Here is a 25,968-nt window from a genome sequence, read left to right on the forward strand (position 1 = left end):
GACGCTCCCACCCCCCCCCCCCACCCCGACACCCAGTCCCGGGACGTTCCCACCCCCACCCCACCCCCGACACCCAGTCGCGGGACGCTTCCTCCCCCCCCCCCCTCCACCCCGACACCCAGTCCCGGGACGCTCCCGCCCCCCACCCCCACCCCGACACCCAGTCCCGGGACGCTCCCGCCCCCACCCCGACACCCAGTCCCGGGACGCTCCCACCCCCCACCCCCGACACCCAGTCCCGGGACGCTCCCGCTCCCGCCCCCCCCCACCCCGACACCCAGTCCCGGGACGCCCCCCCCACCCCGACACCCAGTCCCGGGACGCTCCCGCCCCCACCCCGACACTCAGTTCCGGGACGCTCCCCCCCCGTCTCACGTTCCACCGGCCTCCCGGTCTCGGGAATCCCCCCGAGACTCGCCTCCCAATCCCGGTACACCCGAACCTCCGGGTCCCAGCAACCACGCTGCTCCCGCAAACCCCCCTCCCTCTCCCACAGCGAGCGGCCCGGCCGGCCGGGGAGTCACCCAGCGGGGGGACGGAGGAACTGGCTGCTCCCCGGGGGAGAGGACCCGGTCACCGGCACCCACACTCACCGCTTACTCCCCGGCGCCATGCTGCTACCGTGCGGATACTGAGTGACCAGGCCTGGCCCCGCCCCCGACCGGCCGGGGTGGGCCCAACCGCGCAAAGGGGGGGGGGGAAGGTAGACATGAACAGGCGGGGAGAGGAGGCGACTGGGCAGAGACAGGAGCAGTCAGAGTATCCCACCTAGAAATTCTCTTACACACAGGCACTGCTCTGTGTGCCTCCCTGTTTCTTTGTTTTTACTTTTTGTTCTTATGTTACTTTCCTCTTTCCCCCACCCCGTTCCACACATCGTCTCTCCCTCACACGTCACTCGCCCGGGCTGCCTCCCTCCGGAGTCGCTTTCCATCCTGGCCGCCGGAGGTAATCTGTGTGTATCAGAACCAGGTTGCACCAGGTTAACCAGGTTAAATTTGTCAACTTAACAACAGCAGTTCAATGCAATACATAATCTAGGAGAGAAAAAGTAATATTCTTAAATCAATTACAGTATACATATATTGAATAGATTTTAAACACGTGCGAAAACAGAAGTACTGTATATGAAAAAAGTGAGGTAGTGACAGAAGATTCAATGTCCATTTAGGAATCGGATGGCAGAGGGGAAGAAGCTGTTCCTGAATCACTGAGTGTGTGCCTTCAGGCTTCTGTACCTCCTACCTGATGGTAACAGTGAGAAAAGGTCATGCCCTGGGCGGACGCTGCCTTTTTGAGACACCGCTCCCTGAAGATGTCCTCGGTACTTTATAGGTTAGTACTCAAGATGGAGCTGACTAGATTTACAACCCTCTGCAGCTTTTTTCGGTCCTGTGAAGAAGACCACCCCCCCCCCCCCCCCATACCAGACAGTGTTGCAGCCTGTCAGAATGCTCTCTCTGGTACATCCATAGAAGTTTTTGAGTGTATTTGTTGACATGCCAAATCTCTTCAAATTCCTAATAAAGTATAGCCGCTGTCTTGCCTTCTTTATAACTACATCGATAAATTAGGACCAGGTTAGATCCTCAAAGATCTTGACACCCAGGAACTTGAAGCTGCTCACTCTCTCCGCTTCTGATCCCTCTGTGAGGATTGGAGTGTGTTCCTTCATCTTACTCTTCCTGAAGTCCATAATCAGCTCTATCATCTTGCTGATTTTGAGTGCTAGGTTGTTGCTGTGGCACCACTCCACCAGTTGGAGCCCTCTCATCACCAACTGAGATTCTACCAACAATGGATGTATTGTCAGTAAATTTATAGATGGTATTTGAGCTATGCCTAGCCACACAGTCATGGGTATGGAGAGTAGAGCAGTGGGCTAAGCACACACCCCCGAGGTGCGCCAGTGTTAATTGTCAGTGAGGAGGATATGTTATCACCAATCCACACAGATTGTGGTCTTCCGGTTCGGAAGTCAAGGATCCAATTGCAGAGGGAGGTACAGAAGCCCAGGTTCTGCAACTTCTCAATCAGGATTGTGGGAATGATGGTATTAAATGCTGAGCTATTGTCGATGAACAGCATCCTGACGTAGGTGGTTGTGTTGTTCAGATGGTCTAAAGCCGTGTGAAGAGCCATTGAGATTGCATCTGCCATTGACCTATTGTGGCGATAGACAAATTGCAGTGGGTCCAGGTCCTTGCTGAGGCAGGAGTTCAGTCTAGTCATGACCAACCTCGCAAAGCATTTCATCACTGTCGATGTGAGTGCTACCGGACGATAGTCATTAAGGCAGCCCTTATTCTTCTTCTTAGTCACTGGAATAATTGTTGCCTTTTTGAAGCAAGTGGAAACTTCCACCCATAGCAGTGAGAGGTTGGAAATATCCTTGAATACTCCTGCTAGTTGGTTGACACAGGTTTTCAGAGCCTTACCAGGTACCCCCATCGGGACCTTCTGCCTTGTGGGGGTTCACTCTCTTTAAAGACAGCCTAACATTGGCCTCTGAGACAGAGATCAAGGGCCATCAGGTGCAGCAGGGATCTTCACAGCTGTAGTTGTGTTCTCCCTTTCAAAGTGGGCATAGAAGGCATTGAGTTCAGCTGGTAGTGAAGCATCGCTGCCATTCATACAATTGGGTTTCGCTTTGTATTGTAATGTCTTGCAAACCCTGCCAGAGTTGTTGTGCATCCGATGTCACCTCCAACCTCGTTCAAAATTGTCTCTTCACCCTTGAAATAGCCCTCCACAAATTATACCTGGTTCAGACTTGAATGCACAGATCTAGCCTTCAGTAGATGACGTACTTCCTGGTTCATCCATGGCTTTTGGTTTGGGAATTTTCAGTAAGTCTTTGTGGGCACACACTCATCTACACAGGTTTTAATGAAGTTGGTAACAACTGCAGCATACTCATCCAGGTTCAAAGATGAATCCCTGAATACAGTCCAGTCCACTGATTCAAAGCAGTCCTGTAGGCGCTCCTATGCTTCCCTTGTCCATACCTTCTTGGTCCTCACTACTGGTACTGCAGTCTTCAGTCTCTGCCTATACTCTGGGAGTAGAAGTACAGCCAGGTGATCAGACTTCCCGAAGTGAGGGCGTGGAATAGCATGGTAGGCATTCTTGATGGTGGTGTAACAATGGTCCAGTGTGTTGTTTCCTCTGGTATTGCAAGTGATCTGTTGATGGTAGTTGTTCAGTGATTTTTTCTGACTGGTCTGGTTAAAATCTCCCAAAACGATGGTGAAGGCGTTAGGGTGTGCTGTTTCCTACATGGTGATCCCATTGCTCAGATCATCTAAAGCTTGATTGACATTGGCCTGAGATGGAATGTAAATGACACCAGGGAACTCCCGTGGTGGGTAAAAAGGACGACACTTAACTGCTAGATATTCCAGGTCTGGTGAGCGAATACACACATGAATACGTGTGTATTTTAGATATATCTAATAGATATGTGCACAGATAGTTTGCATATGTAACAAATATCAACGTTCAAAATAAATTTATTATCAAAGTACATATCTGTCACCATATACAACCCTGAGATTCATTTTCCTGTAGGCATACTGAATAAATCCATAATATAATAATAACCATTATAGAATCAATGAAAGACCGCACCAACTTCGGTGTTCAACCAGTGTGCAAAAGAGAACAACCTGCATAAATACAAAAAGAAAGAAATAGTAATTATAAAGAAATGAGCAATAAATAATCGAGAACATGAGATGAAGAGTCCTTGAAAGTGCGAGTGATGTTGTGGGAACATTTTAATGACTGGGCAAGTGAAGTTGGGTGAAATTATCCATTTTCGTTCAAGAGCCTGATGGTTGAGGGGGTAATAACTGTTCATGAACCTGGTGATGTGGGTCCTGAGGCTCCTGCACCTCCTTCCCGATGGCAGCAACGAGAAGAGAGCGTGTCCTGGGTGCTGGGGGGAGGGAGCGGTGTCTCTGATGACGGATGCTGCTTTCGTGTGACAGTGTTTCTTGCAGACATTCATAGTAGAATGGAGAAATGTAATAGTCGCTGAAAGACTACACACAAAGACTGACAAACAACCAATGTGCAAAAGAAGCCAAATTATGCAAAAGCAAAAAAAAACCCAATAAATTGATTATTTAATTAATTTAAACAAATGAAAGTGAGGACATGAGTTGTAGAGTCCTTGAAAATGAGCCCATGTTCTGGTCAAAATGGCACCAGTGTACAACACTCCCTCGGGACATCTCCTGGATCGATCATGAAACAATATATTTCACTTCTTTTATGCCTATTACATTAGATTTTTTTGTCTTGAATGTGATTCTGGAACCGCTGGAGTCTGTGATTTGCTGTTTGGAGATCGTTTGGGTGTTCCAGCACACTGCAGTCTCCGAGAAGCAGAGGCAGCGTGCTGGAACCTCATAGCGGGCAGGCTGCAAGCCGATGTTTGACTTCAACTTGCTGATTAAATCTTCCATTGTTCGCCGGTTAAAGCGATGAGGGAGATTGAAACATCCAGGTGAATATGGAAGCTTAAAGATTGTTTCGGTACTTCAGTGCTCTGCAGTCTCCGAGAGGATTCAGGGAGGCAGAGACAGCGTGCACGAACTTCATGGCAGAAAGGCTGTGGAAAGGGGTGCAAACCATTGTTAAACTTAGACCATAAGACAAAGGAGCAGAAGTCGGCCTTGCGGCCCATCGAGTCTGCTCCGCCATTCCATCATGAGCTGATCCAATCTCCCCTTTAGTCCCATTCCCCCACCTTCTCACCATAACCTTTGATGCCCTGACTACTCAGATACCTATCAATCTCTGCCTTAAGTACACCCAATAACTTGACCTCCACTGCTGCCTGTGGCAATAAATTCCATAGATTCACCACCCTCTGGCTAAAAAAATTTTTTCGCATCTCTTCTGAATGGGCACCCTGCAATCCTCAAGTCATGTCCTCTCGTACTAGACTCCCCCACCATGAGAAACAACTTTGCCACATCCACTCTGTCCATGCCTTTCAACATTCGAAATGTTTCTATGAGGTCCCCCGTCATTCTTCTAACTCCAAGGAGTACAGTCCAAGAGCGGTCAAACGTTCCTCATATGTTAACCCTCTCATTCCCGGAATCATTCTGGTGAATCTTCTCTGAACCCTCTGTCCATATACCTATTCAATTTTACTTTAAATTACAATATTGAACCTGCCTCTACCATTTCTACTGGAAGCTCGTTCCACACAGCTACCACTCTCTGAGTAAAGAAGTTCCCTTCCTGTTACCCCTAAACTTTTGCCCCTAACTCTCAACTCATGTCCTCTTGTTTGAATCTCCTCTACTCTCAATGGAAAAAGCCTATCCATGTCAACTCTATCTATCCCCTTCATAATTTTAAATACTTCTATCAAGTCCCCCTTCAACCTTCTACGCTGCAAAGTATAAAGACCTAACTTGTTCAATCTTTCTCTGTAACTTAGGTGTTGAAACCCAGGTAACATTCTAGTAAATCTTCCCTGTACTCTCTCTATATTAAGCATTTAAAGTCAAGGTCAGTGTGAGTGGGGAGGAGTGAGGAAAGGGGCTTGTTTTGTTGTTGTTGTTGCTTGTGTTGTTCCGCCAAGCCTTGTGGACATGCTACGTTGTTGCCAGAGTGTGTGGTGACACTTGTGGGCTGCCCCCCAGCACATCCTTAGGTTGTGCTGGTTGTTAACGCCAACAACGTCTTTCACTGTATGCTTCCATGTACAAACATTTGTACATGTGGTAAATGAACTGATTTGAAATAAACTAATCTGAATATAGGATTATATTTGTGTAGCCATATCTCCATAAATTACATGCATTTAATGTATGTGCATGATATGTTATGCATACACAGACAATATATACATAGAAAATATGTGCATATATTAATAATATATGCATGTAACAAAGGTAGTAATCTCAGGATTACTGCCTGTGCCACGCGACAGTGAGTATAGGAATAGAATGAAGTGGAGAATAAATGCATGGCTGAGGGATTGGAGCAGGGGGGCAGGGATTCAGATTTCTGGATCATTGGGACCTCTTTTGTGGCAGGCATGACCTGTACAAAAAGGACAGGTTACACTTGAATCCAAGCAAGCCAATATCCTGGCAGGGAGGTTTGCTAAAGCTATTGGGGAGAGTTTAAACTAGAATCGCTAGGGGGTGAGAACCAAACTGAAGAGACGAAGGAAAGGGTGGTCGGCTCACAAATAGAGAAAGCTTGTAGACAGTGTGAGAGGGAGAATGGGTAGGTGATAGAGAAGGGACGTGCTCAGACTGATGGTTTGAGTTGTGTCTGTTTTAATGCAAGAAGCATCATGAACAAAGCGGATTAGCTTAGAGCGTGGATCAGCACTTGGAGCTATGATGTTGCGGCCATTACAGAAACTTGGATGGCTCAGGGGCAGGAATGGTTACTTAGAGTGCCAGGCTTTAGATGTTTCAGAAAGGACAGGGAGGGAGGCAAAAGAGGTGGGTGTGTGGCACTGTTGATCAGAGGTAGTGTCACGGCTACAGAAAAGAAGGAAGTCATGGAGGGACTGTCTGCTGAGTCTCTGTGGGTGGAGGTTAGGAACAGGAAGAAATCAATAACACTATTGGGTGTTTTTTATAGACCACCCAATAGTAACAGGGACATTGAGGAGCAGATAGGGAGACAGATTCTGGAAATGTGTAATAATAACAGGGTTGTCGTGGTGGGAGATTTTAATTTCCCAAATATTGATTGGCATTTCCCTAGAGTGAGGGGTTTAGATGGGGTAGAGTTTGTTAGGTGTGTTCAGGAAGGTTTCCTGACACAATATGTAGATAAGCCTACAAGAGGAGAGGCTGTACTTGATCTGGTATTGGGAAATGAACCTGGTCAGGTGTCAGATCTCTCAGTGGGAGATCATGTTGGAGATAGTGATCACAATTCTAACTCCTTTACCATAACATTGGAGAGGGATAGGAACAGACAAGTTACAAAAGCATTTAATTGGAGTAAGGGGAAATATGAAGCTATCAGGCAGGAACTTGGAAGTATAAATTGGGAACAGATGTTCTCGGGAACTGTAGAGCAGAAATGTGGCAAATGTTCAGGATATGTTCCAATGAGACAGGGAAAAGATGGTAGGGTACAGGAACCATAGTGTACAAAGGCTGTTGAAAATCTAGTCAAGAAGAAAAGAAAAGCTTACAAAAGGTTCAAAAAACTAGGTAATGATAGAGATCTGGAAAATTAAAGGCTTACAGGAAGGAGCTTAAGAATGAAATTAGGAGAGCCAGAAGAGGCCATGAGAAGGCCTTGGAAAGCAGGTTTAAGGAAATCCCCAAGGCATTGTACAAGTATGTGAAGAGCAAGAGGATAATATGTGAGAGAATAGGAGAGAGTAGGACCAATCAAGTGTGACAGCGGAAAAGTGTATATGGAACCGGAGGAAATAGCAGAGGTACTTAATGAATACTTTGCTTCAGTATTCACTACAGAAAAGGACCTTGGCGATTGTAGGGATGACTTGCAGCAGACTGAAAGCTTGAGTATATAGACATTAAGAAAGGGGATGTGCTGGAGCTTTTGGAAAGTATCAAGTTGGATATGTCACCGGGACTAGACAAGATATACCCCAGGATACTGTGGTGGGCAAGGGATGAGATTGCTGAGCCTCTGGCAGTGATCTTTGCATCATCAGTGGGGACGGGAGAGGTTCCAAAGGATTGGAGGGTTGTGGATATTGTTTGTTTATTCAAAAAAGGGAGTAGGGATAGCCCAGGAAATTATAGACCAGTGAATCTTACTTCGGTGCTTGGTAAGTTGATGGAGAAGATCCTGAGAGGCAGGATTTATGAATATTTAGAGAGGCATAATATGATTAGGAATAGTCAGCATGGCAGGTCAAGCCTTAGAGCCTGATAGAATTTTTTGAGGATGTGACTAAACATGTTGATGAAGGAAGAGCAGTAGATGTAGTGTAAATGGATTTCAGCAAGGTATTTGATAAGGTACCCCATGCAAGTCTTATTGAGAAAGTAAGGAGGCATGGGATCCAAGGGGACCTTGCTTTGTGGATCCAGAACTGGCTTGCCCACAGAAGGCAAACAGTGTTTGTAGATGGGTCATATTCTGCATGGAGGTCAATGACCAGTGGTGTGCCTCAGGGATCTGTTCTGGGATCCCTTCTCTTCATGATTTTTATTAATGATCTGGATGAAGAAGTGGAGGGATGGGTTAGTAAATTTGCTGATGACACAAAGTTTGGGGGTGTTGTGGATAGTGTGGAGGGCTGTCAGAGGTTACAGCGGGACATTGATAGGATGCAAAACTGGGCTGAGAAGTGGCAGATGGAGTTCAACCCAGATAAGTGTGAGGTGTTTCATTTTGGTAGGTTAAATATGATGGCAGAATATAGTATTAATGGTAAGACTCTTGGAAGTGTGGAGGATCAGAGGGATCTTGGGGTCCGAGTCCATAGGACACTCAAAGCTGCTGCGCAGGTTGACTCTGTGGTTAAGAAGGCATACGGTGCATTGGCCTTCATCAACCGCGGGATTGAGTTTAAGAGCCGAGAGATAATGTTACAGCTTTATAGGACCCTGGGTCAGACCCCACTTGGAGTACTGTGCTCAGTTCTGGTCACCTCACTACAGAAAGGATGTACAAACTATAGAAAGGGTGCAGAGGAGATTTACAAGGATGTTGCCTGGATTGGGAAGCATGCCCTATGAGAACAGGTTGAGTGAACTCGGCCTTTTCTCCTCAGAGCAACGAAGGATGAGAGGTGACCTGATAGAGGTGTATAAGATGATGAGAGGCATTGATCGTGTAGATAGTCAGAGGCTTTTTCCCAGGGCTGAAGTAGCTAATACGATAGGACACAGGTTTAAGGTGCTGGGGAGTAGGTACAGAGGAGATGTCAAGGGTAAGTTTTTTACGCAGAGAGTGGTGAGTGCGTGGAATGGGCTGCCGACAACAGTAGTGGAGACAGATACGATAGGGTCTTTTAAGAGACCTCTGGATAGGTACATGGAGATTAGAAAAATAGAGGGCTATGGGTAACCCTAGGTAATTTCTAAAATAAGTACATGTTTGGCACAGAATTGTGGGCCAAAGGGTCTGTATTGTGCTGTAGGTTTTCTATGTTTCTATGTTTCAGTGATTCAGGAACAACTTCTTCCCCTCTGCCATCCAATTTCTGTTTGGACAAGTAATCCATGAACACAACCACACTACTTTTTTAAAATTTCTATTTTTGCACTTCTTATTTAATTTAACTAACTAATGTATATACTGTAATTCACAGTTTTCTATTATTATGTACATTGTACTGCTGCCACAAAGCTAACACATTTCATGACATATGCCAGTGATATTAAACCTGATTCTGATTCTCATGTTGAAACTTTCTGAATTAGGGTGTGATCTCCCATCCTGGAACCTCTCCTATGGCTCCTCCACTTCCATACCTACTTGGTCCAGATACTGAGTAGCAGTGAGGACTCTGTTAGTGCAGTAAGGAAAACCTTTTGACTGTCTTTGACAGCCAGCAAAGCTGGGGCTGGAGCTTGGCCAGCTGTCAAAGCTGAGAGCAATTTTTAATAGTGCTATAAATGTTTAAAGTTTATTACAACTGAAGTAAATATTTTAGCTTTAATATTTATTTTAATATTTAAATATTCAAATTTCAATTATAATTTATAAACTACCAACACCTAATGCAATTAAAAATAATTAAAACATTAAGTAAAGGGAAACACACACAAAATGCTGAAGGAACTCAGCAGGTCAGGCAGCATCTATGGAGAGGAATAAACAGTCAACACCCTTCATTGGCTCAAAATGTTGACTGTTTCTTTGTTTCCATAGATGCTGCCTGACTTCCAGAGTTCCTTCAGCATTTTGTGTATATCGCTCTGGATTTCCAGCATCTGCAGAATCTCTCATGTTTAAGGTTAACTAAAAGGAAGATGAAAAGGAACAATCTCCTGAGGATCTTAATGGGTCAAACAACATCTATAAGGAAAGTTGAGTTGTCAAAGTTTCAGGTTAAACCCAGCATCAGGACTGAAGGTAGAGAGAGAAGATGACCAGTTTTGTGAGGTGGGAGGGGGGAGTGGTGGGACTAGTGAGTGATTGTTGGGCTGAAGAGGGGTAAAATTTGGAGCCAGGTGGGGGAAGTCATAAAGACTTTGGTGAGAAAAGATTAAAAGATTCTCTCTATTTGTCACATATACATCAAAACATAGGTTTGCATCAAATCAAATCAGCAACGATTGTACTGGGTAGCCTGCAAGTGTGGCCATGCTTCCAGTGCCAAAATGGCATAACCACAGTATGTCTTTGAACTGCGCGGGGAAAATGGAGCACTCGGAGGAAAACCACACAGTCGCGGGGAGCACATACAAACTCCTTACAGACAGCGGTGGGAATTGCACCCAGATTACTGGTGCTTTAATAACATTATGCTATTCACTCCTGAAAAAAAGACTGGCTTGCTACATTCAAGACACTGAAACATACAGTGAAGTGCGCCATTTGCGTTAATGACTGACACAGTACGAGGAGAGATGGATTAAGCTGGACGGACGTAATGGAGCAATTCGCGTTTTTTCTTGTTTGTCCCATTTTTTCCATTATGTAGAATCGTTAGCATACGTTATTACAGCACTGATGACCCAAGATCAATTCCAGCCACTATCAATAAGAAGTTTATACACTCTCACTGCAGCCAACTGGGTTTCCTCCGGGTGCTCCGGTTTCCTCCCATATTCCAAAGATGTATGGTTACAATTAGTGAGTTGAGAGCATGTTGCATTGGCGGCAGAGGTGTGGTGACACTGGCTGCCCAGCACAATTCTCCCTGATTTGATTTGACACAAGACATAAGGAATTGGATTAGTTCACAATGCACTAGGAGTCTGTAGAGATTCGGTATGACACCAAAAACTAGCAAGTTTCTACAGATGTACCGTGGAGAGAACACTGACCGGTTGTATCACCGCCTGGGATGGAGGGGCCACTGCACAGGACTGGAAAAAGCTGCAGAGGATGGGAAACCCAGCCAGCTCCATCATGGGCACTGGCCTCCCCAGCGTCCAGGAAAGGATGTCACAGTAGCTTGGCAGTTAGTGCAACACTCTACAGCGCCCGTAATCAAGGTTCAATTCCCGCCGCTGCCTGAAAGGAGTTTGTAAATTCTACTCGTGACCGCGTGTGATTCACCCGGGTGCTTTGGTTTCCTCACACATTTACAAGACATACGGGTTAGTAGGTTAATTGGTCACATGGGAGCAATTGTTTGGTACAGGCTTGTTGGGAAGGCCCTGTTACCGTGATGTATCTCTAAATAAATTTTAAAAATTTAAATGGTAACTCATTTTCCCTTTGCCTCAAGATACTAAGCCCAATGAAATCAGTATTTTTTTTAAATTTAGAATTACAGTGCAGAACGGGCCCTTCCAGCTGCTGAGCCACATTGGCAACAACCTACCGATTTTACTAGCCTAATCACAGGAAAATCTATGCTGACTAATAAACTACAAATTGGTATGTCTACTGGATGTATGACTGCTACTACTGGAATGTGGGAGGAAACCGGAGCACCTGGAGGAGACCCACATGGTCATGAGGAGAATGTACAAACCCCTTACCGAAAGTGCCGGAATTGAAGTCCAATCTCCGACGCCCCGAGCTGTAATAGCGTCTCGCTTACTGCAGTGCTAATGTGGCACTTTGGGTCTCCAATGATTCTGACATGTGGTAAGGAAGGCAAATCCACCCCCAGCATTAATGTTACGGAATCTCACTGGATTGGCCCTGCCTCTGGATTCCATGGGATTTCCCTGACACAGGGAACTGGCAGGTACCTCATTAGTGAAATCAGACAATGCTGGAAACACTCATCAGGCCAGGCAGCATCTGTGAAGAGAGAAACAGTTAATTTTCAAGGTCAAGTTGAAATTTAGTGTACATATTTACAACCAAATGAAGCAATGTTCCTCCAGACCATGGTGCACCCACATTATATATATATCACACACAGCATATAAAACAAAATATTACCACAAATAAGCAATGGAAATATCACCAAGACCAAGGAGATGGTGGTGGACTTTAGGAGATCTAGGCCTCATATGGAGCCAGTGATCATTAATGGAGAATGTGTGGAGCAGGTTAAGACCTACAAGTATCTGGGAGTACAGTTAGACGAGAAGCTAGACTGGACTGCCAACACAGATGCCTTGTGCAGGAAGGCACAGAGTCGACTGTACTTCCTAAGAAGGTTGGCGTCATTCAATGTCTGTAGTGAGATGCTGAAGATGTTCTATAGGTCAGTTGTGGAGAGCGCCCTCTTCTTTGTGGTGGCGTGTTGGGGAGGAAGCATTAAGAAGAGGGACGCCTCACGTCTTAATAAGCTGGTAAGGAAGGCGGGCTCTGTCATGGGCAAAGTACTGGAGAGTTTAACATCGGTAGCTGAGCGAAGGGCGCTGAGTAGGCTACGGTCAATTATGGATAACTCTGAACATCCTCTACATAGCACCATCCAGAGACAGAGAAGCAGTTCCAGCGACAGGTTACTATCGATGCAATGCTCCTCAGACAGGATGAAGAGGTCAATACTCCCCAATGCCATTAGGCTTTACAATTCTACCACCAGGACTTAAGAACTTTTTAAAAGCTATTATTAATGCTTTTTGAGATAGTGATTTAGATGTATATCATATTTTTTACTGAGTTAAGTATTGTATGTAATTAGTTTTGCTACAACAAGTGTATGGGACATTGGAAAAAAGTTGAATTTCCCCATGGGGATGAATAAAGTATCTATCTATTCGAAATGCACGTGGTGTGTGCAGCACAGGTGTTTCAGGAGCAACAATCAAACTCAGCCAGTCGAGCAACGTCTGTGGGATTGTTCATTTATTTGCTTATTGAAATACAGTGCAGAATGGCCCTTCTGACCCTTCAAACAACCCTTGCCAAATTATGAGACAATTTACAATGCACAAGTAACCTACTGATCGGCACAGCTTTGGACTGTGGGAGGAACTGGAGCACCCGGAGGAAACACACTGCAGAGAAATTGTCATTTTGTTTTTTGATTTATTTTGTAATTTTATGCCTTTGCAATGTACTGCTGCTGCAAAGCAACAAATTTCACATAATTTATGAAAACAATAATGCACCTGATTCTTAAAGGAATTGTTGTTGTTCCAAGTCAAAGACTGGACTGTCTTGTCAGAAATAGCAAAGAGAGGAAAACTATTTGGTTATTTTCCCTCTTTTTCCATCGTAGTGAGAATCCAACCTGAAACTTTAATTATTTCTAACATGTGATAGTGTTGTGGACATGTTGGCGCTGGAATGTGTGACAACACTTGCAGGCTACCCCCAGTGCACACTCAGGTGTGTCATTGGAAACACAAATGAGGCATTTCACAAACACAAGAGATTCTGCAGATGCTGGAAATCCAGAGCAACACACACATAGCAGGTTATTTCATCAGGAGTTTGAGGAGATTTGGCTTGTCACCTAAAACACTTGAAAACTTCTACAGATGTACCATGGAGAGCATTCTGACAGGCTGCATCACTGTCCGGTATGGTGGGGGTTGGGGGGGCTACTGCACAGGACTGAAAGAAACTGCAGAAGGTGGTAAAATTAATCAGCTCCTTCTTGGATACTAGCCTCTGTAGTATCTAAGACATCTTCAAGCAGCAGTACTGTGGTGAACTACATATACCTGTCTGGACACGCCCCTCCGCTGACTGCTCCTGTGGCTCCTCCCACAGACCCCTGTATAAAGGCGATTGGAGGCACTGCTCCTCCCTCAGTCTCCAGGATGTTGTGTGGCGGTCTCTTGCAGCTAATAAAAGCCTATCGTTCGCCTCCCATCTCCGAGAGTTATTGATGGTGCATCAGGTACTTCAGAAAGGTGGCATCCATTATTAAGGACCCCCATCACCTAGGACATGACTTTTCTCACTGTTACCATCAGGAAGGAGGTACAGAAGCCTGAAGACACACACTCAGTGGTTCAGGAACAACTTCTTCCCCTCTGCCATCTGATTCCTAAATGGACATTGAACCCATGAACACCACCTCACCTTTTTCTACATTAGTTCTATTTTTGCACTGGTTTTAATGTAACTATTTAATATATTGATTTACTTGTTTTATTCTCTTTTCAATATTATCATGTATTGCTTTGTTCTGATGCTGCTAAGTTAACAAATTTCATGACATACAGCATGCCGATGATATTAAACCCGATTGACTGAGAAGATTCTGGAGGAGCTCAGCAGGTCCAGCAGCATCTAGGGAAATGAATAAACAGTCGCTGTTTTGGGCCAAGGCCCTTTGTCAGGACTGGAAAGGAAGGGGGAAAACACCAAGGTAAAAAGGTGAGGGGAGGGGAAAGAGGATAGCTAGTGGGTGGGAAGGCAAAGGGCTGGAGAAGAAGGAATCTGATAGGAGAGGAGAGTGGACCGTTATGAGAAGGGGAAGGAGGAGGGAGGTAATAGGGCAGGTGAAGAAAGGTAAAAGGACAGAGTGGGGAATAGAAGGAAAGGGGAGGGTGAGGGAAAAAAATTGACTGTATGTTTTGATGTAAATAAACTTGAATCTTGAATCCTCTTTCTCCACAGATGCTGCCTGACATGTTGAGTGTTCCCAGCACTTCTCGTTTTTATTTCGGATTGCAGCACCTGGAGATTTTCCTTTTTTACATTTTAGTTCCTTTTTGATGTTCTTGCTCGGAGAGCACAAGTGAGAGATTTCAAGGGGAAATCAGTGGCAGCTTCTTCATTCAAAGCGCGGTACGTGTTTGGAACGAGCTGCTGGGAATAGTGGTTGACACAGGCATGTTAGCATTTAAGAGCCACTACGTATGTATGTGAGGTTTTGAGGTCAACGGGTCAAATGGGAGAAGATGGGACTAACTCACTGGGTAACAGTATCACGATAGATGGGATGGGTCAAAGGGTATGTTTCCATTCTATAAGTCTCTATGAGATTCAGCTGTGTGTGACATTAGCTAGCAAAATCTGGTAAAAGTGTACACATACAACATATTTGTACATATACATGTACACCTCGACTCTGAACTCATCCCACAACCTAAGGACAATTTAAATGCAGGGGCAGATGGGTTGAAAAGGCCGGGTGTAGGGACCAGAGGTGAGGGTCGGGCTGGTTCTGCGGGCATGCCCTGGGCTTTCATGTCTGAGCACTCACTTTCATCCTGAAAGCCATTTGCTTACTTTTATTGTTTACACAATTGTTTTTGCACACTGGGTGTCTGTCAGGAGCAAGAGAACATCTGCAGATATTGGAAGGTATTTTTAAAATGGGTTATCCTGGGTTTCTTGCTTTATGGCTGCCTGTAAGGAGACAAATCTCAAGGGTGTAAAATATATACATACTTCGATGATAAATGTACTTTGAACTCACTTTCAAAAACTCTGCAACTCATGTTCTCAATATTACTTATAATTTGTTTATTTTTATCGCACATTTTGTCTTCTTTTGCGCATTAGTTGTTTTCGGTCCTCGTTATTTATAATTTTTCATAAATTCTATTGTATACTTTATTTTCCTGTAAATACCTGCCGGAAAAGGAATCTTAGGACAATATACATATAAAAGTGCTTTTACTTTGAACTTTAGCCAGTGCAATCTGGCGCACGTGTGTACACATACAACACATGCTTGTCATGTGAGAATACACATTAGCCTATCTATTATGCCACGTTCTGTGTACGACGTATTAAGTGCTTAGGCATTAAGGTGGATAATTCTTGATGTCAAATAATGGGACGAGGTGAAATCCAATTATCCATTTCCTAAACTGACTCTTACCTGCTCTGGGGGTGGTGGGGATATCCAATCACTGGAAAGGACATTTCTTGACAGAAAAGTGCATGTGCGTCTTTCTAGTGACCGAGAGCGAATGCCTGGTGTGAGAGCACCGCACAGTATTCGCCCTCCCTTAAATCAAAATGGCATTGTGTTGGTCTCCGGGTTGTGAAGCGGACTGAGGAATTCTCTATTACCGTGGCATTGTGTTGGTCTCCGGGTTGTAGAGCGGGCGGAGGAATTCTCACTGTACCGTGGCAGTGTGTTGTTTTCAAGACAGACTCCGGCCCTCGCTCACCCCCAACCTCCGAGCCGAGTCTCGAACCTCTGGAGGAAGAGAGGCGGAAACTTTGGCCGCGGTGAGATAAGAGCATCCCTAGTGGTTGTTGGCTTGATTGATCCCTGGGTCGATTGTCCAACGCTTGTTATGGCAACATCAAAAATGTTCGGACTGTACTTGGACTCCGAGAGGAGGGAGGGACCGAGTTTCTCATAATCGGATGGATGTCGTGCTCTTTGTTTTCTGCAATGCTGGTAACTGTTCCCGGAGGGAGAGGTGTGAGGGTAAGTGTTGCGGGTATGGGAGCTTGTGTTTCAGTGGAGTGTGCATTTGTTAAAGCGGGCAGCTCCAACCCACCGTCGACTTGACTCGCTGAAATCAAAAACCTGTTTCATGTTTTCAAGCACTGCCCCTCCCCCTTTAGGCTTTTTAAACGCCAACTCAACCCCGATTTATTTAACTTGCGCTTAACTAACATCTTCTTGCCTTTTGTTCTCATGTTTACACTTTATCCCAATGTAAAGCACTTTGAGCGACATCGTTTGTATGAAAATAAGTTGTTATTAGGCTTTGATTCAACCCAGTCGACAGGGCCAACATGTCGAAGTTTGTTCCCGTCTCAGGATGGGATGATGGGGGAAAAATAATTTCTATAGGAGGAAGTTGTTCAAGTGTAGAGAAATTAAATTTAAATATGCAATCACATTCGTGTTGAGTGATTTTTTTTGCGGGGTGAACTACCTTTTAATGGGTTTACTTACCAGTCAGGAGATAATTCCCGATGACAAAATGCTTGTTATTAGCATCTTTTGGGGTTATTGTTCAATAAAATAAGGTTTGCTAACAAGTCTTTTCTTTTTATTGAGACCTTTCTTTGTCCTTGAATGCCGCAATGAAATATCTAAACGATAAAGGAAATAATAATGTGGGGCATTGTTTGTTGCAAGCTTATCTAAGCAAGATGCATTTTCTTTTAAGACGATGACGCGTATTGGTGATGGACAGAGCGGGTGGCCAATCGCTATCGTAGTGAGCCCTTGATTGACGTCACCGCACCAATCACCATCAAGGAGGACGGGCCTTGGGTGTGATAAGTGGATACATTGTGAATGATCCTTTGGTAGCTGGTCTGTGAGTAACATTTATAATTCCTCTTCAATGTTTCAATTTTTATGAATTTATAGATTAAAATTAAATTGAAAAAAGGCTTCGTTTATAAGCTGCATACAAGAATACGCGTTTAGAATATAAATCAATCCAATTCTAACTGAGGTTGAATGATGAAAGTAATTGTGTTTGCCTCTCGACTGTAAAGCACCCGCAGAAATTAGACAAAGCTCCGACTAGCCACTGTGTGTTATTTGTGTGTTTTGTGTGCTCATCCACATTGCACAGGTCCAGCCACAGCCGTGTATTGTTCACCAATCAAGGGGAGATTTTTTTTATGTGACACGATGGCTCAAAGTATGCAGAGAACTGGTTACAATCAAGGCATCACACATACAAGCACACGGTCATTTAATGAATGTATTCCACCCCCCCACCCCCACCCCCGTGCCTTGGCTGAGAAATAACCCTTTCGAATTCAGCAGCTGGTACGTGAAGAGAGATTGTCTGCTTCGTTCCAATTATGTTGCCTTTGTATGAGCAAGGGGGAAAAAATCTGAGTCACTGGGCCTGGTTAGAGAATGGGCTGATTTCTCGTTCTCTCTGTCTCTCTGTCTCTCTCTCTCTCTATATATCTATACACACACACACACAGGCACACACAGACACAGACTCACACGGGCACACACATATACACAGTGACACACACACATACACACACACACACACACACACACCTCAGCAAGTGAACAGTGGCAGACAAGTTAATGCCAGTCATCCTGAATTCACAGGCAATGTGAATTCCCAAGCAGAGGGATTTTGGAATACCCTCCCTTGGCCATCCTGAAGCTGCGGGAGAAACAGAAGCTAAGAAAGAATGGACGAAATGAAATTAAAATTGGCGAGTTTTTTTTCCACAGTTGATCACAGTGAGGAAAGTTCAGCAGGGTGCTTGAGAATCTTTTTCAGGAATTTTGTTACTGTGGGAGTGTTGAAGAGCAGAGCTCTGAGTGGTTTTTAATGATGAAGGGTGTGCAGAAACAGAAATCCCCAACAGCAGACTGTAATGTGGACTGTGAATTGAGTTACAGAAAATAATAAGTATATAAACAAGACAAAAGAGACCATCATGACATTACATATGTTAGTACACCCGACAGCAAAATCAGCGGGAAAACTAATTTAAAACAACTTTTCAAAGTTTCTTTCTGATAAGGTTTGCTCAATATTTAGAATAATCCGGTCAAGAAGAGATGGGTTTTCAATGGACAATTTTAATTGGATGTATTGGGTGACACAGATTCAGAATCAGGTTTATTATCACTGACATTTGTTGTGAAACGTGTTGCTTTATGGTGGCAGAACAGTGCAATACATAGAGTATATAATCACATATGTATATTTGCATACATATATAATATGTAGAGCAAAAATACTCAGGTAATGTTCATGGGTGCATTGTCTACTCATAAATCTGATGGCGGGTGGAAGGATCCGTTTCTAAAACGTTGAGTATGCGTCTTCATGCTCCTGTACCTCCTCCTTGATGATAGCGATGAGAAGAGGCCATGTCCTGGGAGGTGGGGTCCTTAATGATGGATGTCACCTTTTGATGCATCGCCTTTTGAAAATGTCTTCGATGCTGGGGAGGCGAGAGCCCTTGATGGAGGTGGCTCCAGCCTTCCCACCATCCCTTCTGCATTTCACTGAGTGCATTTCTTAGTGAAACATCATGGTTGACCAGAATTTTCTTGTCCTCAAACACTGATCTATCTGTACTAAATAACTAATTTGAATTGGTTGACTGGAATCACCTTCTGGGTTCGATGTTATGAGCCTACAGTTGTACATTCTACTTGTTTGGGGAGTACAAAAAAACATTTTGACAGCATGGGAATCGTGTTGTCCAAACTGGGTAAAGGTGGCCGGTTCCTTTTTTTTTAATCATTCATCCCATACCGAGATGTAAGGTTTCGTGAGGAGACAGTTGCCTAACATCCGCATAACTGTGGCATGTCATCAAGTCTTTTTCAGGACTCTGCAAACCCACAGGTTTTCACGATTGTCTGACATTTTCATAGCATGAAGTTGCCCAGCAAGTTGATAGGGTATTTAAGAAGGCATGTGGTGTGTTGGCCTCCCCGATGGCTGCATCTGCACCGAGCTGCAGCTCCTTAGAGACCGTGTTAGGGAACTGGAGCTGCAGCTCGATGACCTTTGGCTTGTTAGCTGTTGTGTGTTTGTGTGCGCGCGCCCTTAACCCCTGGTGGAGTCGTCGGGGCGCCGTCATGACAAGCTTTTTGCACCGATCTTTTGGTGATTGCTCACCGTACGGCACATCTTGGGCATCGGAAACCCGGCGGAGCCCATCCCTCTCCAGGTTTTTGGAGTTGGCTGAATTCAAACTTGTTAGCTGTTGGGAGAGGTTTAAACTAATATGGTAAGGGGATGGGAACCAGTATGATAGAGCTGAGGGACTGAGGCAGCAGGTTTACAAGTAGGTGATGGATGTAACATGAATGTAAGGAAGGACAAGCCAATGATTGGGTATAAATGCAGACAGCAAACGATGTTCACCATGAACACCAATTTCTTGAATTTCCGGTAATAGCCCCCCACCCTTCTTCACCATTCCCCATCCCCTTTCTCCTCTCTCACCTTACCTCCTTGCCCACCCATCGCCTCCCTCTGATGCTCCTTCCCATTTTATTTCTTCCATGGCCTTCTATCCTCACCTATCAGACTCCCCCTTCTCCAGCCAATCTCTTCCACCAATCAACTTCTCAGCTCTTTACTTCATTGCCCCCTCCCACTTTCATCCATCACCTTGTGTTTCTCTCTTCCCTCCCCCCACCTTTTAAATCTACTCCTCAGCTTTTCTTACTCCAGTCTCAGCCCGAAACGTTGACTGGACTTTTTTCCATAGACACTGCCCGGCCTGCTGAGTTCCTCCGGCATTTTGTGTGTGTTGTTCGGATTTCCAGCATCTGCAAATGTTCTCTTGTTTGTGAGAGGTAAGGAGGGATTTATTTTAGCCAGAGAGTAGTGAATCTGAGGAATGCTCTGCCACAGACTGTGGTTGAGGTCAAGTCCGTGGGTATATCGTAGGTTACTATCGATGCAATGCTCCTCAGACAGGATGAAGAGGTCAATACTCCCCAATGCCATTAGGCTTTACAATTCAACTGCCAGGACTTAAGAACTTTTTTTTTAAAGCTATTATTAATGCTTTTTGAGTTAGTGATTTAGATGCATTTCATATTATTACTGAGTTAAGTATTGTATGTAATTAGCTTCTGCTACAAGTGTATGGGACATTGGAAAAAATGTTGAATTTCCCCATGGGGATGAATAAAGTATCTATCTATCTATCTGTCTATCTATATTTAAGGTAGAAGTTGATTGCTTCCTGCTCAGACAGGGCATCAAAGGATATGGTGAGAGGGCAGGTGTTTGGAGTTGACTGGGATCTGGGATCAGCCATGATGGAATGGCGGAGCGGACTTGAGCTAAGTGGCTTGTCGCGTCTCCTATGTCTTAGGGTCTTATGTCATGTGACGTAGGCGATTGTGGTCCCATGACCATGATTATTCTTGGAAAATATCTCTACAGAAATGGTTTGCTATTGCCTTCTTCTGTGCAGAGTCTTTACAAGATGAGTGACCCCAGCCATTATCAATACTCTTCAGAGATTGTCTGCCTGGTGTCGGTGGTCACATAACCAGGACTAGTGATATGCACCGGCTGCTGGTACGACCATCCACCACCTGCTCCCATGGCTTCATTTGACCTTGACCAGTGGGGTGGGGGGGGGGGGGGCAAGCAGGTGCTACACCTTGCCCAAGGGTGACCTGCAGGCTAGCAGAGGGGAGGAGCCCCTTACACCTCCTGTGAGAGAGATGTACAAGATGACGAGAGGCATTGATTGAGTAGATAGCGAGAGACTTAGTCCCAGGGCAAAAGTGGGTGGTACAAGGGGACGTATTTTTCAGGTGATTAGAGGAAAGTATAAAGGGGGTGTCAGAGGTGGGTTCTTTATGCAGAGAGTGCTGGGTGTGTGGATTGTGCCACTGGGGAGGCAGATACATTAGGAGGATTTAAGAAACTCTTAGATAGGCACTTGGATGGTAGAAAAATAGAGGGCTGTGTAGGAGAGAAGGTTAAGGGGTTGACACAACATTATGGGCTGAAGGGTCTTGACTGTGCTATAATGTTCTATGTTCATACCTGACGTGTTCAGCCAGTGCATCTCCCCTCCTCTTGAAATATGATGCAAAAGGTATTTTAAATCCATCCGAAGATGGCCTCAAGTTAATGTCTCATCATAAAGGTGGCAGCGTCTCCCAACTAAACACTGCTTGATCAAGAGGTTGAATGGGTGGTTTGGATCGAGATGAGGTGTTAGTGAACACAGTGACTTTGATAGTGTTTTTTTTTACACCCTCCATTGGGTGGGGTCAATCATGGATGATGTGTCCCAATTGTCTATCTAATACACAACCCAGGGCAGTACAGTATGGAGAGCAAGCTGTTGCCCCTGTAGTAGGCTCCCCCTCTCAACCCATCTGATGAATCCAAAAGAACAACGGAGACTGAAACAGTTTGGCACCAGCAAGAGTTGCCAGTCAGTGAACTTCCTTGGGTATTCCAGCTCCGGATTTTTCCTCTGGGTTTGCTCCTGAAGCCCTCTCCATGAGTGGGTATAGCTGAAGACAGCAGAGGTTTGAGATCAGAGTTTTCCTTCTAGGTGTGCCGCTAACCACAGCTGATGAGCCCCATATGCCCAAAGTGATTGCTTTTAAGGTATCAGTAACCCGCCTTTGCCTCTTCTCCCATCAGTAGAAACGGCTCCACCAGCCTTAGTAGCTGAACCACATTAGAAGGTCAGCAGCTGGACATGGTTGCAGAGGCTGTTTGAGATGCATGTCATTGGGAGCATTTAATGGGTAGTGGGAGCTTATTCCCAATACTACAGCTGCCCCCCCCCCTTACCCCCTACTAGCTATAACAACCTTAAGGAACTAACATTGGTTTATTATTGTCACATTAACCGAGATAAAGTGAAAAGGTTGTCTTGTATACTGTTCACACAGGAGTAGACTGTTTTCTAAACAAGGAGCAAATTCACAAATCTGAGGTGCAAAGGGTCTTGGGAGTCCTCCTGCAGGATCCCCTAAAAGTTAACTTGCAGTTTGAGACGGTGGTAAGGAAGACAAATGCAATGTTAGCATTCATTTTGAGAAGACTAGAATATAAAAGCAAGGATGTGATGCTGAACCTTTATAAGGCTACAAGTCAGTCTGCACTTGGAGCATTGTGCGCAGTTTTAAGACCATAAGATATAGGATCAGAATTGGTCCATTTTGCTGATCCAGTTTTCCTCTCAGCCTCAATCTCCTGCCTTGTACCCATAACCCTTCATGTTCTGACCAATCAAGAATCTATCAACCTCTGCCTTCAATATACATAAAGCCGTGGCCTCCACAGTTACCTGTGGCAAAGAATTCCACAGATTCACCTCTCTCTTTCTTCCTCACCTCTGTTCTAAAAGGATGCCCCCTCCTATTCTGAGGCTGTGTCCACTGTGTCCTTTGTATATTTAAGGCAGAGCTTGATAGGTTCTCAACTGGTCAGGGTGAGAAGGGATATTGAGTGAAGGCAGGAGATTGGGGCTGAGAGGAAAAATGGATCAGCTATGATCAAATGGTGGAGCAGACTCAATGGGCCAAATGGCCTAATTTTGCTCCTATATCTTCTCATCTTAATAATAACTATAACAGATTCAATGAAAGACCACACCAACTTGGGTGTAAATAAAGTGAAATCAAGTAAGCTTTGTATCAGCTTTCCAGGCAATCTATTGACAAACTTTAACTCATTCAGAATGCCGCAGCTAGAATTTTAACTAAAATCAGGATGAAGGAACATATCACTCCCATACTAGCTACTGTGCATTGGCTTCCTGTATCTTTTAAAATTGTTTTTAAAGTACTCTTACTTGTTGTTAAAGCTCTCAATGGTCTGGGACTGGAGTACATCATGGAATTGCTTTTGTCTCATAATCCTTCTTGAACTCTGAGGTTGGTACCTTAAATGTAAACAATCTCCCTCTAAAGATAACACAAAGTACACTGCAGATGCTGTGGTCAAATCAACACGTACAAAAGCTGGAAGAACTCTGCATGTCAGCGCGAAATGTTGACTGCTCATTTCAATGGATGCTGCCTGACCTGCTGAGTTCATCCAACTCCCTCTAAAGATAATTGGCAGGACAGCTTTTTTTGAACTATGTTCCTAAATTATGGAAATCAATACCTAAAACTATAAGGGATGCAGACCCAGTTGACATCTTTTAAACAGCAGCTCAAAACCTATTTATTTAACTTTGCTTTTAACCAACATATTTTTGTCTTTTATTTTCACGTTTGTACTTTGTAAAGCACTTTGAACTACATTGTATGAGTTATTGTTGTTACTATTATTTTCTAAAATTACTTAAAGTTCGATGGTCAGAAGTTTGTTACTTTATGGAATATCATAGACCACTTTCCCTGGTGTTGTGGTGGATAATCTCAGTTAGGATGGCTCTGCATAAACACAAGAGATTCTGAAGATGCTGGAAATCCTGAGAAACACATGCACAATGCTGGAGGATCTCAACAAGTTGGACAGCATCCATGGAGGGGAATAAACAGGACTGGAAAGGAAGAGAGAAGAAGCCAGAATAAGAAGGTGGGGTTGTGGAAAGAGTATAAGCTGACAGGTGATAGAGAAGACCAGGTGAAGGGGAAGATGGGTGGATGGTGGAGGGGGAAATTAAGTAAGAAGCTCGGAGGTGATAGGTGAAGAGGCAGAAGGGTGAAGAAGAATGAATCTGATGGGAGAGGAGAGTCTTGCCAAAGGGTTTCGGCCCAGAACATCAACAATACTCTTCTCCATAGATGCTGCCTGGCCTGCTGAGTTCCTCCAGCATGTTGTGTGTGTTGCTAGGAGAGGAGAGTGGATGATGGAAGAAAGGGAAGGAAGAGTGGAATCAGGGAGGTGATGGGCAGGTGAGAAGAGGAGAAAGGGTGAGTGAGGAACCTGAGTGAGGGAATGGAAAAAGGGAGAAGGAGAGAGGGGTAGGAGGGAAGAGATTATTGGGAGTTGGAGAAATCAATGTTCATGCCATCAGGTAGGAGGTGTTGCTCCTCCAACCTGAGTTTGGCCTCGTCATGTCAGTGGTGGAGGCCACGGACCGACATGTTGGAATGGGAAGTTGAAATGAAATGGGTAGCTGCTGAGAGATCCTGCTTTTGCGGTGCACAGAATGAAGGTGTTCGATGAAGAGGTCCCCCAATCCGTGCTGGGTCTCACCAATGTGGAGGGGGCCGCACCAGGAGCACTGGAAACAATAGAGGACCCCCAAAATTATTGAAGACAAGTCCATGGTAGTGCAGGAGATGGTTCATAGTGTTCTGTTGCTGATGTAGGGTTCGAGTTATCCGGGTCGGTTCAAGAACCTGATTGTTGCAGGAAAGGACATTACTGTGCAAAAGCGTTAGGCACATATACATAACTAGGGTGTCTAAGAATGTTACACAGTACTGTAGAAATTTGTGTATTGCACTATACTGTTGCTGCGAAAAAAATTTCATGACATATGTGAGTGATGAGAAACCTGATTCTGATATGGGTCTTGATTGTGGGAAGGGGGCAGGGAGAGCGGAATTATGGTTGGGAAAATCGGGCTTCTGTACCTCCTCCCCAACCGCAGGCTGTGGCTGTGTATTTCCAGCATTTGTAGAATCTCTCATGTTTATGATTTTCTCCACTGTGAAGTCTCTGAGGAATTAGCTACTCTGAGGAAGTTTAAATCTCCTCTTTCACGGGAGGTCAGTGAAACCCTCTCTCGCTGCTCCCCCTCTGTGATCTCTGCTGCCTTCTGACTCTGCAACCTTGCCCTCACACATGCTCGCTCCAATCAGATTCATTTTCTGCCCTTCACCTTTTCCACCTATCATCTGCGAGCCTCTCAATTCAGCCCCCCCTCCCTCACACACCCACCTTCCCCCTCACCTCGCTTCACTTATCACCTACACAAGGGATTCTGCAGATGCTGGAAATCCAGGACAAAATGCCGGAGGAGCTCAGCAGGTCAGGAGAGGAATAAGCAGTCAATTGTTCAGCCGAAACCCTTCACAGTCCTGATTTCCATACCTTCACAGTTCATTTCCATACCTGCTGCTGATCTGCTGAGTTCCTCCAGCGTTGTGAGAGTGTGTTCACCTAGCACCTGCCATCTTGTACTCCTTACCCCTCTCCCCACCTTCTTATTCTGGCTTCTTCCCCCTTCCTTTCCAGTCCTGATGAAGGGCCTTGGCGTGAAACATCGGTTCTTTATTCTCCTCTATAGATGCAGTCTCACCTGCTGAGTTGTTCCAGCATTTTGTGTGTGTGTTGTTGTGGTTGATTTGGAAATGTTGTACAGATGGATAGAACAGATCCCATGATGTTACCTGAAGAGAAACAGGTTCCCCCTGTGCTTGCTCTCTAATTGATTCTTCTGTCAACACCTTCAGAACAAATTTAACTTACTTGCTGTGTCACCTACTGTGACCATTTTTCAAAAGTAATTTATTGGCTCTGAACCTCCTGAAAGGTGCCATTAAATATTGAAAGAATGGATAGTAGAGTGCATAGAAAGCATGGGATTATGGAAAATACAACACCGAAGGGGGCCATTTATCCCGCTGCT

At 44.8% G+C, this 25,968-nt stretch overlaps 2 protein-coding genes and 1 long non-coding RNA gene across 4 annotated transcripts in view; 1 reads left to right on the top strand and 2 right to left on the bottom strand.

Annotated features, from left to right (window-relative positions):
* The window catches only part of noc2l (NOC2-like nucleolar associated transcriptional repressor), a 157,034-nt gene extending 156,342 nt beyond the window's left edge, over positions 1–692 (bottom strand). For both annotated transcript variants that reach the window (XM_073032302.1, XM_073032301.1), the window contains exon 1: positions 594–692. In XM_073032302.1, coding sequence (XP_072888403.1) covers positions 594–613 — 20 coding nt within the window. In that variant the 5' untranslated portion in view covers positions 614–692. The remainder of the gene's footprint in view (positions 1–593) is intronic.
* A 2,863-nt stretch (positions 693–3,555) lies between these two features.
* Positions 3,556–16,161, bottom strand: LOC140718473 (uncharacterized). The gene is made up of 3 exons (XR_012096696.1): positions 16,042–16,161; positions 11,637–11,904; positions 3,556–4,618 (listed from the first exon to the last, which is right to left on the bottom strand). It is a non-coding gene; the product is annotated as an uncharacterized lncRNA (long non-coding RNA).
* Positions 15,746–25,968, top strand: part of klhl17 (kelch-like family member 17) — a 58,761-nt gene continuing 48,538 nt past the window's right edge. Inside the window, exons 1-2 of the mRNA XM_073032303.1 lie at positions 15,746–16,408; positions 17,103–17,255. The gene's annotated coding sequence lies outside the window, so the exon portion shown is untranslated. The remainder of the gene's footprint in view (positions 16,409–17,102; positions 17,256–25,968) is intronic.

The sequence above is a fragment of the Hemitrygon akajei genome, chromosome 29 (genome assembly GCF_048418815.1).
Source record: "Hemitrygon akajei chromosome 29, sHemAka1.3, whole genome shotgun sequence".
Classification (NCBI taxonomy): Eukaryota; Metazoa; Chordata; class Chondrichthyes; order Myliobatiformes; family Dasyatidae; genus Hemitrygon; species Hemitrygon akajei.